Source organism: Amphiura filiformis, chromosome 6 (assembly GCF_039555335.1).
Source record: "Amphiura filiformis chromosome 6, Afil_fr2py, whole genome shotgun sequence".
Classification (NCBI taxonomy): domain Eukaryota; kingdom Metazoa; phylum Echinodermata; class Ophiuroidea; order Amphilepidida; family Amphiuridae; genus Amphiura; species Amphiura filiformis.
The window spans coordinates 67,956,926-67,971,890 of record NC_092633.1 but is presented as its reverse complement, the minus strand read 5'-3'; the positions used below and the strand labels follow the sequence as shown (position 1 = coordinate 67,971,890).

General features: G+C 34.8%; 1 protein-coding gene and 1 long non-coding RNA gene across 5 annotated transcripts in view; both read left to right on the top strand.

Moving 5' to 3' along the window:
- LOC140155905 (diacylglycerol kinase delta-like) overlaps nucleotides 1-10,064 on the top strand; it is a 204,334-nt gene extending 194,270 nt beyond the window's left edge. For all 4 annotated transcript variants that reach the window (XM_072178914.1, XM_072178912.1, XM_072178913.1 and 1 more), the window contains 11 exons: nucleotides 190-300; nucleotides 1,003-1,207; nucleotides 1,606-1,725; nucleotides 2,427-2,561; nucleotides 3,014-3,141; nucleotides 3,454-3,565; nucleotides 3,762-3,857; nucleotides 4,552-4,665; nucleotides 6,048-6,165; nucleotides 7,098-7,240; nucleotides 8,026-10,064. In XM_072178914.1, the coding sequence (XP_072035015.1) occupies nucleotides 190-300; nucleotides 1,003-1,207; nucleotides 1,606-1,725; nucleotides 2,427-2,561; nucleotides 3,014-3,141; nucleotides 3,454-3,565; nucleotides 3,762-3,857; nucleotides 4,552-4,665; nucleotides 6,048-6,165; nucleotides 7,098-7,240; nucleotides 8,026-8,160 (1,417 nt within the window). In that variant the 3' untranslated portion in view covers nucleotides 8,161-10,064. The remainder of the gene's footprint in view (nucleotides 1-189; nucleotides 301-1,002; nucleotides 1,208-1,605; nucleotides 1,726-2,426; nucleotides 2,562-3,013; nucleotides 3,142-3,453; nucleotides 3,566-3,761; nucleotides 3,858-4,551; nucleotides 4,666-6,047; nucleotides 6,166-7,097; nucleotides 7,241-8,025) is intronic.
- A 14-nt stretch (nucleotides 10,065-10,078) lies between these two features.
- On the top strand, nucleotides 10,079-12,709 carry LOC140155904 (uncharacterized). Its single transcript, XR_011859441.1, has 2 exons — nucleotides 10,079-11,357; nucleotides 11,403-12,709. It is a non-coding gene; the product is annotated as an uncharacterized lncRNA (long non-coding RNA).
- The last annotated feature ends 2,256 nt before the right edge of the window (nucleotides 12,710-14,965 follow it).

Sequence of the window (14,965 nt, the reverse complement as noted above, 5' to 3'; positions counted from 1 at the left end):
TTTCTTACACACCCAAGCAACATTCAAGTGATATTCTTTATTTACGACACAAATCATTCATATATTGACCTTTTAAGCTGATTTATGAAGAAATATTTGTGTATTTTTGGCCTCGGGTCCCTCCTGCGTCAGTTCTGTTCATGCAATTCACAAACTAAGTGTTATATTATTATATTCCTCCCTGTGCAGTGATGGTTACGATGAAAGCTGTGTGATGAATAACTACTTTGGTATAGGTTTGGACGCCAAGATTGTATTGGACTTTCATAATAAGAGAGAAGAACACCCAGAAAAATGCAGGTAAGTTTACCAACCAACCACTTGAGTATTATAATGTTGACTGTACCTTCCACAGATGTTTTCATTGGTAATAAACCTTTTTAGAATTTTCAGTGGCGCATGCTGAAAACTGTGATAACTGGTACATCAACGATACAATAAACATTCTGCATAATTGTTTGTCTTGGCGTCTTCACAGATTTTGTATAAGTTTATTTCTGTAGCAAATAGAGCTGCCAAGGTTGTTAATCATGTTAAAGGTAAGTTAGATAATGTGAATTCCTGAAAGGTTGCCATTCATTCCCATAGCCGTCAGTGGCGCAGAATGGATTGCTTGTCTCTCCACAAGTATGCCAGTCAGATTGCTGACTTCAGAATTATGTACAACATCATCACAATTTGTTTGTAATGGCTATAGTCAAAGTGGGGAAATATTTGCACAATAAATGCACTACTAAAGGTGATGGTATTCCTAAGAGGAATGGTGCTGCAAATGGTTTTGTGGAGTGGTTCAGTTAGATGGATGTGTGCGCTGTAAAAGTGATTAAAGAAAGCCATTTTGGAGCAAAATGAGGCGTAAACTAATGTGCAGGATAAGCCTGAAGGAACAAGCTTTCACAAACAAAAAAAGTCTTATAGTTGCTTCTTACTCTGCAACACTATATAGAAAACACATGTATGCACCTAATGTACAAACCTCAATGCAAATTTGTTTCCATATAGGAGTCGAACCAAGAATATGATGTGGTATGGTGTGTTAGGAGGCAAGGAACTACTGCATCGCACCTACAGAAACCTGGAACAAAAAGTGCAATTAGAGTGTGATGGCCAACGCATTCCGCTCCCTAGTTTACAAGGCATTGTTGTCTTGAATATACCCAGCTATATGGGCGGAGCCAATTTCTGGGGACCAACTAAAGAGGATGAGGTAGGCTCAACTTGATATATGTGACATTTTGTGCTGGAAGAATGAATATAATGAGTGTTTTGGTGATGGTGACAGTAATAATATAACGAGGTTGTATTGTTGATGATGAGGATGATGAGGAGGAGGAGGACAATGATGAGGATGGGGATATGAATATTTTGTCATTGCACTTTTGTGCAAAAATGCCTCTATTATTTTCTGGGTTGTATTAATTTGTTTTTCTGAAAAAAGCATCCAACCATGTCTTTGTAATAGCCAGGTTTATGTTTGAAATTAATAAAATCACTGCTTGTTCATAGATTATATGCCATACTAACTTACCTGGTAAACCATCATGCGTTGGTGCTTTGGTGTTGGGTCAATTAACTTTCACACTGTTGTTACTTTTTTGTGATCAGACATTTACAATACCATCATTTGATGATAGGATTCTGGAAGTGGTGGCGGTATTTGGTGGTGTACAAATGGCAGTGGCTGTATCAAGAATGGTGCAATTACAGCATCACAGAATAGCACAGGTAAATCTTGAAAATACAATCAAATCTTAAAAGGAAACAAGGACAGTGGATATTAACATTATTGCTTAATAATTTGTTATTAAAAATTTGTAATTTCCATTTTGCTGTTGTGTATGCTGGTGATGAGTATATTACATTGTGTTATAGTGCCAGATACTTAATGTGCCGTCTTACATTTATGAGAAGGGATTACCACTAGCCTGTTGAATTTCAGTTAGCCTTTGATCAAGTAGTTATGGCACTGGGCCGGGATGCATTACTTACCTTGCAATATTGAAATAGATACATTTTATTCCAGCATGATATTGCTTTGTTCTCAAGGAAAGAAAAAATATGGAGAATGCTTGTGAAATGTGATTTGGAATCTTCTGTGTATGCAGTGATCCTGCTTAACTGAATGATCAAGCTTCCTTGATTGTTCAGAAGGAAAGAACACTAGGTCCAGAGACCCCAGGGTCCTAGGTTCAAGTCCTGGCCAAGAATGATAATTTTCTTTCATTGACCAAACTTGAGAGAAAGAATAATTAACAATCACCGATTTAATCAGCTGATAAAAAGAGAATATAGTCTCCAAGAAGGTTGGATACTTTATATAAGTTATAATTTTAGGATAAGATACGTCTGCTCTCCATGTGTAGTAGAACATTGATAATTCTTTGGTAAGTAATTACTTACTGTGTAATTGCTGTTGTATGTTTCAGTGCCGGGTGGTGAAAATCACAATAGTGGGAGATGAAGGTGTTCCTGTACAAGTTGATGGTGAAGCCTGGGTGCAACCTCCTGGTTTCCTCAAGATTGTACACAAGAATCGTGCACAAATGCTTGTCAGAGATAAGGTAATAGTTTATCTCACATTTATAAGCATACATCCAGGATTATCTTTGTTTTTGTTATATAATGTGACTTATTCAGAAATAAGTGAATAATTTAAAGAGAGTAACAAAATGTCTTGAAGATCTTTATCTGCAAGTAAATTTACATAGCATAATGTTCATAAGTTTTATGATTGAAATTCTACTTACACTGGTGCATCATAGCAAAAGAAGCATGTGTTCAATGTGCCTTGGAAAGTAACAACTAGACCATAATTATAGGCATATAACTTGCACTAAATTTGGTCAGAAATCAATATATTTTGGGGATTACCCTACAAAACCGATTTTATTTTTTAAATAGTGGTAATGACTGGTTGTACAAGAATAGGTAGGAGATAACAGATCAATTATGCCCTTCAACAGACATTATGCTGTGACTTTGTAACTGAACTTGCTCATTATTTTTTCCACAGCAATTTGAGACTACCCTCAAATCATGGGTTGATAGGAAGAAAATAGAACGACAACTCCAGCCACTAATGGAAGACGAGCTGGCAATAGTGAAACAGTTTGCTGAGGCATCGATAGCACTTATTGAAAGGTACAGATAGAATTACTTACTTCATTTTGAGGATAACAACAATAAAACACCTTTCAAGAAATATTTGACCAGCAAAATCAAATAAAAACTAATTGTTTATTAAAAAAATGGTCACAATTTGTCAGGATATTTTTATTCCAATGAACATGAGTGTGTAATATATTAGAAGTAGCTCCTGATTGGCTTATTGAATTAGATACTAAATTATTTGCTAATTATGCAACGTTGCTGGTGATATCAGTGAAACAGAAAGAAAGATCAAAATGTTGTGTTCTTTCTACCTCTAATGCTGTGTATCATTTATATTTGCAGTGTAAAGACGGCTTCTGAGCTGAGCTCATCAATTGAAGACGAGGTGGTGCATTTTGCTGTGAATGCTTCAAACAGTCTGGAAAAGCTGTGGAATGCTGAAAAAGCGGCAGATGTAAGTGCTTGAAAAGTTACTGTGTAATTGGGAATTTGAAATGATATAAAATTGAATTGATAATATTTTTATACCAAAGTTGTCACTGATTTAGTTTTTGTGGTGACGTAAATGAAGATTTATATACATTGTTGTGTGAAAACAAATTGGTGTGTTTTATTTAAATTTTTGGTCTCCTTATGTTTCATTAATCTAGGGTACAAGTCGCAAGGTGTTGATGGAGTTTGTGAGTTGTATGAAGACATTACACAATGAGACAAGTCTGTTCCTGGCTGCCAAGGGTTATCAAATGGTAAGATACGATATACAACAAATTAGAGGTGTTATCGACACATGATTTCTAAATCAACACTTTGTCGCGGGGAAAATATGACAATCAACATGTATCAACACTTGTATTGAGATCTAAAATGCTGAAAAAAGTTGATAGATAAGCTTAAAATCATGCTTAAAATCATTGGCCTAATCAAGATAATTCTTCATTTGTGAAGCATATAGGCAATATATATTTGCAGAGAATTTTGGTCAATCTTTGAATGTCCCGTGAAACGATTATCTAACAAATTCATGAAATATTTTTCATATGGCAGTGTCCTTTCTGTCATGAATTCAGTAGAGCCAATTACATCTGATCTGATCTGGATCTGATTTCATTCTGTAGTCTATGCCGTATAAGGTAGAACATGACCTACACCAGAATGCATGGATATTGCATAAATGGGGTAATGGTCAGGTTGCCAACTTACGGTAGAACATACTTTAGTTGTTAGAGATCATTTAGAGTAAGATGGTACATGACTTTGGACAGGTTGTATGAGATAGCAAATGTAAATGAATGGAGTCATGTTGTAACTTATACTGGACACACTATACTAGCAGAGTGAGACTATGACCTGATCATAAACATGACCAAGTTAAAAGAAAAGTTTCAGACAACTTTTTCTCACTTAAAACCTGTTGATTATTATGTTTGTGATTGTTTACAGAGGGTGCCAGAAGAGGTGATGAATCAATTGAATTCCTCACTGGACCGTGTAGAGAGTGAATTACGCAGAGTGTTGACGGTAGATGGAGCGGCAGGCTATTCAGAGGAAGACTTTGTAAGTATTGTGTACAGAAGATTTGGAAAACAGGATAATATTTTTTTATCCTAAAATATTAATGCTGTATTTTTCTGGAATCTGTGATTCACTACATGCATATCAAAGGCAATCATACTCATAGGAGCAATAAAAAACCCAACTGACACAGATTTTGTGTTTTGGGGATTTTTTTAGCTGCATGAAATTGAAAACAGCTGAAGTGGATTGAGTTTGATTGTATTTTTTTAAAACAAATTTAGAAAATGTGCAAAAACGCTTTATGTGATTTTTTAAGGTCATTTAGTCTGACCAACCACACGCCTGTCCATAGAGTGTTTTTTTCGTTGCCTAATGCAGGTAGATCTTTATGTCAAGGAGTCATCAATTTGCAGTATTTTGATTCTCATTGGTACCACTAAGATGATGCATATGTTAAGCTTCATTCCAATGTAGACTAAGACGAAAATGAAAATAGTTTATATGTGGAACAGTCAATCCACATATGCGCAGGTTCAAATTTAAGTTATATTTTGATGCAAAAATGCAGCCTGCAGGCACACGCTTACACCAGCTACACTAGCCCAACATCACACAACATAAGACCATACACAATGCTGTTTTGCATGTTTGTTAGAGCTTCCCCTATGTATGAACTTGGACATAATTAACCAATGTTGACAGAGATAATAGAGCAAGTATCATTGTTAATTGGTGGTCTTGAGAAGCAAAACTTAAAAAACTTCAATATGGTTCAAATGACTGATAGTAAGACTACACTGATGGCCAAGTTCATCATATTCTAGTTTGATTGTCTCACAGTCTATTTCTTACAATGGTGTACATAACTTGCTTAAATGTGATTTAAAACCTCAGTAACATATTCCTCTGGTCATGTGGATTCTCAAAGACAAACACATAGTTTGACTTTTGTGTATTGTGCTGTACCAGATTTAATATCACACTTGGAACTCTCTAGGAATCAATATGAAAAATGCTTGAATTTTTCAATAAAATGGCCTCAATCTTTTGTCTTAAACTGAAATACAAATAAAGAATAATTTGCTTAATCTATGATGTTTGTTGCCTATTTATTAATGTAACACAGCAAAATAAGTCAGTGTTTATGGTATTACCCCCTCACAATCCTTGTCAATATTCAACACAACCAAATGTTCACTACACTTTGACCTGTTAATGTCATATGTTGTATCACATTAGATTTTTAGGTACTTATCTTAGTTACTCTTACACAAAACCCATGGGTCAGGTCATGAATTATTATCATTACAAGGTTGCAACTGACATGGTGGTGACTCATACCCAGGTATATGTGGAACTTTGCCATTAAGGTGATGATACTTACTACATTCATTCATTCATCCACTGCTCACTCACTTCAGATTCAGCAAGGAGATGCCTATGGCAAACGCACCAAGGGAAAGTTCAAGTTTCCAGTTGTATCCCGCTTTAAGAGGCCCACAAAGAAAGACATGAGGGCAGGCTACATGCCCACCTCAGGTAGGTTTGACTCATGACCCATTCTAAGCTTTGACCTACTCCATATACTGTGAGTATTTCATTCTAACTTTTGATCGCACTTCATATACTAGGGTATTTGGTATTGTATACATATGGAGCATATTGGTCCCATTTTAGGAAATTCAAATATGGCATAATGATGATTATTAACCTTTGACCCCACTAAACCTCACATTTTAGTCTGTGCACTTAGTATAATTGCAATTGTATGTATGTTAATATGAAAGTGAAGTTCAGTCTGTCTCCTAAACCTTAAACCCCCCAAACCTCAATGTTTATTGCAATCACGCATAGTATGCAGCAAGCTGTACACTTATAGTGAATATGTGTTGTACTGAAAATCAAGTGCATTGGAAAATATATAGAATATAAGCAGCATACATATGAAATTGTCTGCAGACAAGCTGATGCAGTTCAATGCATGGTACTTTCCACTTCAGTGTGTGTTGAAGGCTATAGTTGCATCTACCATAAATTATGGGAGGCATAGTGAACACCTTTTTCATTTTAAAAATCATGTTTATCCTCAGAAACTTCATGGTGGTTTCTCATCATCATCATTCAGATCAGTTAAAAAACAATAATTGATAAACTTTGACTACTGAAATGTATCCCCCAGTCTTAAGTGTTACAAAGGACTTGCAGTCCCACATATCTTGTAAAAAAACTTATTCTAACCTTTGCTGTGAGCAGTCTTGTACACTTATTACACAATCAAAAATTACCAAAGCATATATAGTGTCATCAAAGAAAGAAAGAAATCATTAGGTTAAATATGAGCTGGACTCATGACACCAAATTTCTCAGTCAGCAGCATACACCACGTTTTTGAGTAGGAGTGTATGTGATTTAACCCTAGCAGGTGCGGGATAGCTAGTGTAAATAACAATTGTGTGTATATGTTGTTTTAGGATTGGTGGACGTGAAGCAGTGGACCCCTGAAGAGGTGGGCAGCTGGCTGGAGGGGTTGTCGCTAGGAGAGTATCGTGAGAACTTCATCAGGAATGACATTAGGGGGTCGGAACTCATAGTTTTAGAAAGACGGGATTTAAAGGTTAGTTGGAAGAGATTTATTCTATATTATAGACTTTTTAGTGTTCAGATACTGTTTTCAAAAGATGCCTAATACATGGTGTACAAATCACCAGATATTACCCTGATCAGGACTGGCTGTGAGGTCTTTGTCATGGATCCCCAATTCAAATGCATGAATGGAGAGAGGTAATAGGTGTAAATGATTTTTCCCTTGATGGTAATCAAGTCCAGGACCTCTTACATCAGAGTCTGAGACCTTAACCTCAGTAATACACTCCTTTCTATCATCAGCAGATTTCATATTTCACATGACCAAGTATGCCATTCATCAACATATGCTAGCTTAAACTACAAACGTTATCAACTTCAGTTTTGAAAGAAAGTGTCCACCCCTTTGCATTTCACAGTAGGAATAACTCTTATCAGATATGCCAAAGAATTCCTGTGAAGAGATTTGGTGCTTTCTAAGATGGTAATCTAGTATGGTAGGATGGTAGGCATAGGGCTAGGCGGAGTCTGTATTGTCTGCTCTCTCCAATTCAATGACTAGGATTGGCCACCGTGTCTTTTCCACTCAGTACCAAGAGTTGTACTGACTAGGGTTGACCATAATACCAAGTTGTTCTCCTCTTTTGATACTTGGATAAATTGGAACTCTTTGTGAAAATGTTTGAACTGGTTCTGCAGTTGAAAGGGTTTCAGATTTCTACAGTTGTAAAAGTTAATATTTAAGATATACAAGGTTTCAAAATGGAGAAAGCAATCTAATTTATCATATGGTATTTTCTTTTCTTATTGTTTCAGGACATTGGAGTAACCAAAGTTGGTCATATCAAGAGAATACTTCAGGCCATTAAAGATCTTGAAAGGAGAGAATCCGAAAGACCAGTTTCACCTGAAAGAAGTTCAGGCCCCAGTAACTCTGGTGTGTCCAGCTAATCAGCACAGGTATATAAGATGGGTGACTAATGGCTTGGGAGATGCTTCACAGATGAGCAAGAAAGTTAGAAATGTTGAAGGATAAATTCTGAGCTGTCAAACAGCTGCTCTGTTACAGACCCAACTGTCAACAAACTATTAGAGGAGGAAGATGTGTTTTACCAGCAAGTATTTGGTTATGAAATAATAACATACCGTATTCAAGGAGTGTGTTCATGGGCTATAGAGATTGCAAGATGTCTGACTCTATTACAGATTTGAAGATATAAAGGTGATAGTGAAACTCTAAACAGATAGATGGTGGACCATCTGCATTGTCCAAACTACATTCCATATATTAATGGATGAGAGCCAAAGCTACATGATTTATATATCAGCTATGCCTGTTCAAACGCTGTTACTGCCTACGTCATTCTTTTCAGATAGCTTGTAAACCCCAGGGTGCATCTCACAAAGACTTGAAAGGCATATCAGTTGCAAAATCCACTGTAAGCTAAAGTTTGTTTGGTTTATATAAGGCGGAAAAAATAAGACTCATAACACCATGTATTGATATAGAATGTAATGCACGCAGTTGGGCGCAACGCTTATGCTAGTTGTGCATTGCGTAATGCATGCTTGTGTGAATTTATGCGAGCGTGAGGTTGGACGTTATTGACGCGCGCAGTAATAAAAGCCAAATAATTTCCGCCTTATATAAGCCGAACAAACTTTAGGTATGTCTTTAATTCAATATCGCAAAAAGGGTTTTGGAGTAGTAGTAACCATTGTAAAATTTCTGACATGATGACATTGTATTGCAACAACAAAGTACTTGTGATATAGTTGGTACAAGACTCTGTGAAATGAACCCCTGAAATGCAGTGAGATGATATATTAAAGCAGCAATAGCAACATAGGGTCAAAGTTTATGTAATTTTGTGTCTGTGGAGACAAAATTATGTTTAGTGTACATGAGGCAATACATACTAAAAACATGTTCATGTGTAAATATTTGTATTTTTCTCACAGATTTGTATGTATGCCTATACAATTGTGTTGGTAAAAAGAGGCCTTTAACTGTTTTTAAGATATAGAAGAACCATATTTTAAGGTCACTTTGTATCAATACGATTTCACACAACTTTTTTATATGCAGTAATGAAAAAAATAACTAATAGGGGGAAATTTTCAAAAAGTTATAAAAATTTATAACTTTTAAATATATATATGATATTGTTTTATTATTTAATATTCATTTCATACCATTTAAATCTTTTCTTTTTGATTCTTATACAAAAGGGCAACATTTTGTACTTATATTGAACAAAAAAAATGTTTCATAATATTTATACTGTTTTGTGAAGCACCCTGAAGAAAGGATCATAATATGTATAGTTTGGTTCCTATGATAAATTAGGCCTTGCAATTTTCTATACTGCTCTGCATGGAACTGTCATGAGCGGAGGAAGGGAGGGAGGGAGGATGGGTGCAAATATAGTGTGAATTTTATACTTGATATACTAGTTGAACTCATCAAAGTGCAATATCTGTTTCAAAGCACAATATATTTTATTATTATTACTGGGTGGCATTAGTGATATAGTAAGCAAAGTGTGAAGGAAGAGAAAGCAAAGGGTAGCACTACAGATTTATATGTTGTGGAAAAACTGGTATGATATCAAATTGGATGGATTGAGCATGATACATGAATTTATCAGTTGAGCTAGAGATTCAAATATTGTGTGAGATGAAGTCAAGCACGATATTTGTAAACTCTTGCAATCTTGAAATCCATCCAATTTTATCATTATTATGTTTTCAAAATAAATAGCCTTCATAAATATGCAAATGCGGCTCTGTCCGAATGGTGAATTAATCGGACAGCTAGGTTATGTACAAAGGCATAGGATGCAAGATTCTAAAAACATGTTTTTATTGGACAAGGAAAGATTGGACCTGGCAGCAGAGTATATCAGCTCTGTTTGTATGTTTGTTTTTATTTATTTGTCTATGACAACAAAATATTGAGCAGTTTGAAATGCTTACACATAGTTAACTGAAAGTTGAAATGGAATAAGTTATATTTTATGACAAATGTATTATAGAGCAATCAAAGCTTGCTATAGATAACTTGGTGGATTGGTTGGTAGAAGGTGATCTGATGCAGAGCCAACACATCACAAATTAATTATGCACATTAATGTTGTATTATGTCTAGTCAGCACAGTTGAAAACTGCACAGATGAGTGGTCCTGTAGTGTCCATGAACCTCCAATCATCAGCAGCCTTTTTGTCATTGATGATAGCAAAAGGAGATTCCACATGCCTGACATATCTCTCCTCAAAATGGTTTATATAGGAAGCCAGCTTCTAAGAGGAACCGAAACAAGAGAAACTTAAAAGTTTTTTAACGGGATTGTTGATATTGATATTGAGTTTGTGTCATTGGTCAAAGGTGACTTTGCAAGGAATGTTCTTTACCTAGAGAAATGAAGGATAGGATTTGCTGTTGTTGCAATATAGGGTAGTCAAGGCCAATATTTTGAGTAAGAACCCACAGTAGTAGTCTAAAGGAAGGATGTTTGCCGCAGTAGGAAGATGAAATTGACAATGACCATCTGACGCTATTGAAGAATGGAAACTTAATGGACATTATAGGACCATAATTTGTTGTCAAATGTATAGCAAGTCTGTATTTTTCTATCAAGATAATGATATATGTCAGCAATACTTTTTATCCATCATATTATTAAAGATTTTCTTGCAGATGGGTACACATCTTAATTTCACTTTGTAATTCTATACATGAACTACACAACTCAATTTAATATACAAAGTGTTTTGGTATCCCAGCGTGCAATGTTATTATTACAAAGTTTGGTCAACAATGACAACAAAGTGAAGTATGCATACTTATGTCATGTCATGGATTCATGTGAAATATCCCATGGGATGCACTGGTCATTAATACAAGGTTATCCCTTGGTCCATGTTGTCCCTAAAAGTACCCTAACAAGTAGTTTACTCACTATGAAAATGTACCCCAACAAGAATGTCAAATTCTGCTACCCTTAACAAGTTATTGCGTTCATGGACTAAAGAGATACAGATGAATCGCAAACAGTCAAAGTCTCAGCATCACCCGATAATGAGGGCCTATCGTTCCATGAAGTATGACAGATGAAACTGCTTTGCACAAACGGTGTCTTTTTGCGGTTGTTCGCGTGAAGGTGAAGACAGGCAATGCATATTATGTGAAGGCATGCAAAACTGGTGTGATTGTTAGACTCGAACGATCAACCCTTATGAATTAATAATGTTGCACATAAACATAAAGTAAGTGTTAGCTAAACATGAACTAATGATATAGGGACTTTGTATGATTTATGGAAGATATACAATATAAAATATGGTTACTAAAAATATGAAAGATTTTTAATTTTATTAACATCTATTCTGGAGAAAAAAATGTACACTGTCTAATGGTGGAAGCCAAGCTTATAGCACATATTAATGACCATTGCCCCTTGGGAGGTAAAGTCCTGGTAGACCTATCTAAAGATGCTACTTAATGCTCAGAACATGTAGCATAGCAGCATTTGACCAGGGATATGAGACAAACAGAAGTACTTGGGATTATGCAAAATATGTGTTTACAATTATATTTTTTCACTATTTCATGTCTAATATTGAATTAATAATGAATATGAAAAAGAAATTTGAAGCCATCAGAGATATTTAGCGGGTTTTAATTTTGCATGTTTCTTTACACACTCTGTTATTCACATGCAAAAGCTTCAAATTTGTTTTGGATGTCTTTGTATGTGCATGTATAGCTATGAGTGTGTGCAGCTGTATGAAGGCGTGGGGGTGTGTGTGTGTGTTTGAGGTGACAGTGGGGTGCTAATGCTCTGTGTCTAAGTATGCATGTATTTTATCTGCTGTACAAATGTTATCCAGTTATGCTCCTATGTCTAACAAAAAAGATAATTTAGCATTGGGTTTAGGCATTTGTAACCTATGTAAGGAAGCAAGCATTACAAATGAAATTTGATAGTTTTAGTTATCCCAAATATGTGAAATCATCGTCAGATTTTGCCTTTGAAAATCCTACTGAAAATTCTCAGTTGGAATGGAAATTAACAGTTGATTATGTAACTATGTATGCTATTTCAGCATATTTCTTTGAAAGATTACTAAAATGTTGTAAGATGAAAATTGGTGGTGATGAAAATTAACATTTTCCCTCAACAAATTGAGATAGATGCTCAAAAATTGTAGGCAGGTCCTGTGTCATTTTTTGGCTTGTGAGTAATTGATGTAGCCCATCATATGAAGTGCAAATTTCCTTTTGCAGTTGTCAGAAGGACCAAACAAAATCTACCTCAAAACCCAATTTCAGAGAGTCATTGTACAGATACTGGTTAGTTATTTTATCAGTGTACAGTTGATCTGTATTTCGTTCTTTATACTTAGGCGACAAAACAAACCCTGTTCTCCGGGGCAGACTTTGGTCAGGATCAGAAAGCTTGACAAATTTGAAAAACATCTGAACAATTTTTGCAAACATATTTTGAAATATTTTGAAAAAATTTGTTAAATTTTTTTCAAAAATTTTAGTCAAATGCAATTCAGAAAATTTGGTCGAACTGTAGAGCAGGGTTTTCTTTTTTGTTGCCTTATGAAATATTGTGGGTGCAATGTAACAATGACAAACAAACACAAAACGTTTTACAGAAAATGTTTAAATGTTGGGTTATTATAAAGGGTATAAAATGCTTTCATAACATGCTAAAGCATTTTTGAGACTAGCTGCAAAACTTTCTGAGGTTATTTAAATTATGTGTTGGCAAAATATTTTGCAAAAATAACAAAATATGGGTTTTTTCAGATAAAAATGTTGTAAAAATGTTTCATTACCTTTATATAACCCAACATTTATATGTTATTAAATTGTTGTGACGAAAACCAAATCATGTTTATAACACGTTTATAACATTTTCAAAACATTTGTGTATTTGCTGGGTTATTACATAATCAAACAAACCAATTGTACTTTTCTGCTTATCAATATTGTTTTCTACAATATACATCTTATTTTTCGATACCTAATTTCTCCGTTTTTGGAGAGTACGTTTTCAATATTGAAATTTTGTTGGATCATCTGGTACTGCCAGTATGTATTTTGATACAACCTAATTTTTGCCTATGTGTATTCTTGTTGCATGGTTTTCAGAGAATTGCAAGTTTGTATTCTGAATGTTACAAGGCTGGTGTGTGCGTGTGTGAGGGGTGGCCTGGTATATTTGGGGGTGAGTCAGTGTATGCAGCGTGGGTGTGTGTATGTGTGCTAGTGTGTACATACTCAGCATGTTTTTTGTTACTTGCCAAATGCAAGATAAGTTTAGCTTATATGCACTCAATAATTCTTTCACTTTTTCATCAATATTGTGGCCTAATTGTTTTCAACTATGCGATGATTTTGAGGTTTATATTCTTGATAGAATTGTGTATGCTAAATGTTGGTATTCATGAGTTCTCCCTTGCCAATGTAACTTTTATTAGTGTATATTTTTGTACATATTATAATTTGACTTATGTTCTACACAAAGCCTGAATTTATGCCATTATTGTCTTGTTCAAATTAAATTGTATTTATCTATACTGCGCCAATAAAGTATCCTTACACTTGGAAAAATAATCACAATTTCCAAACTGGACAATATTGGGGTAAATTTGTTTTTTTAATAGATGCACTATCTAATCCTGCACATTATGACACCACGTTGAATCCAATGTGACTTCAAGAAGCTAAGTTACAAGCATTTGATTAGACGGAGGTCCAGTTTTAAAAGTGACAAACTGGCCTATTAAAAACTCCACAGACTAGACATCTGGTTTGAGAGTGGTGAATGGGTGATTTATGCGTGTGGCTTTAATTTAAAACAAAAGGAACAAAAGAAAACTGAAACAAAACAACTGACAAATAAAATGAAAGTTATGAAAAGTACAGAGAAGTAAAAACTGAAATAAAAACTGCTTTAAATAACGCTTCATTGAAGAAACTGTTGTCTCTTTGTTGCGGCTTGTTGGAATCTTTTTGCGTCTTGTATAGGCCAGTTTGTTACTTTTAAAACTGGACCTTCGCTCTATTCAATTGCTTGTAACTTTACTTCTTGAGGTCACATTGGATTCAATGTGGTGTCATAATGTGCAGGATTAGATAGTGCATTTATAAAAAAGACCAAAGTTACCACAATATTGTTTAGTTTTGAAATTGTGATTATTTTTCCAAGTGTAAGGATACTTTATTGGCGCAGTAAATTAGTGGTTGTCATGATAACTGCTCATCTAGTTAGGCTAAAAACAAAATTGTTGTGTTGCCCTCAGCGCTGAATGTCAGCTGTTTCAATCCTGAAACATCAGGGTCTCAATCTTTTTTTGAATGACAATTTTTACAGATATGTTCACAAAATCAATGTTTTTCACTTCAAATTAATATTTTATTGAAAGACTAGTCTTAAATTGATTATCTAACAAGTATGCAGTCAAAATTGACAAATGTCCCTAATGGAAGAAGCATTACTAGTATTTGATATTTAGTGGGGATTTTTAAAAACCAAAAGGTTTAAAAAAGAAAAGAAAGAAAAAAAGATAATCAACCGACCGACCCAATTTTTCCATTTTTCCCACTTGAGGGCAACATAACAATGTTTGTTTTGGCCTTATATGTCTGTAAAACATAATTTAAGTCTGTGACATTTGGTAAGTAGAATGTCAATAATTTTGTGCAAATACTGAGGTTATGTGTGGGTCATAGTAA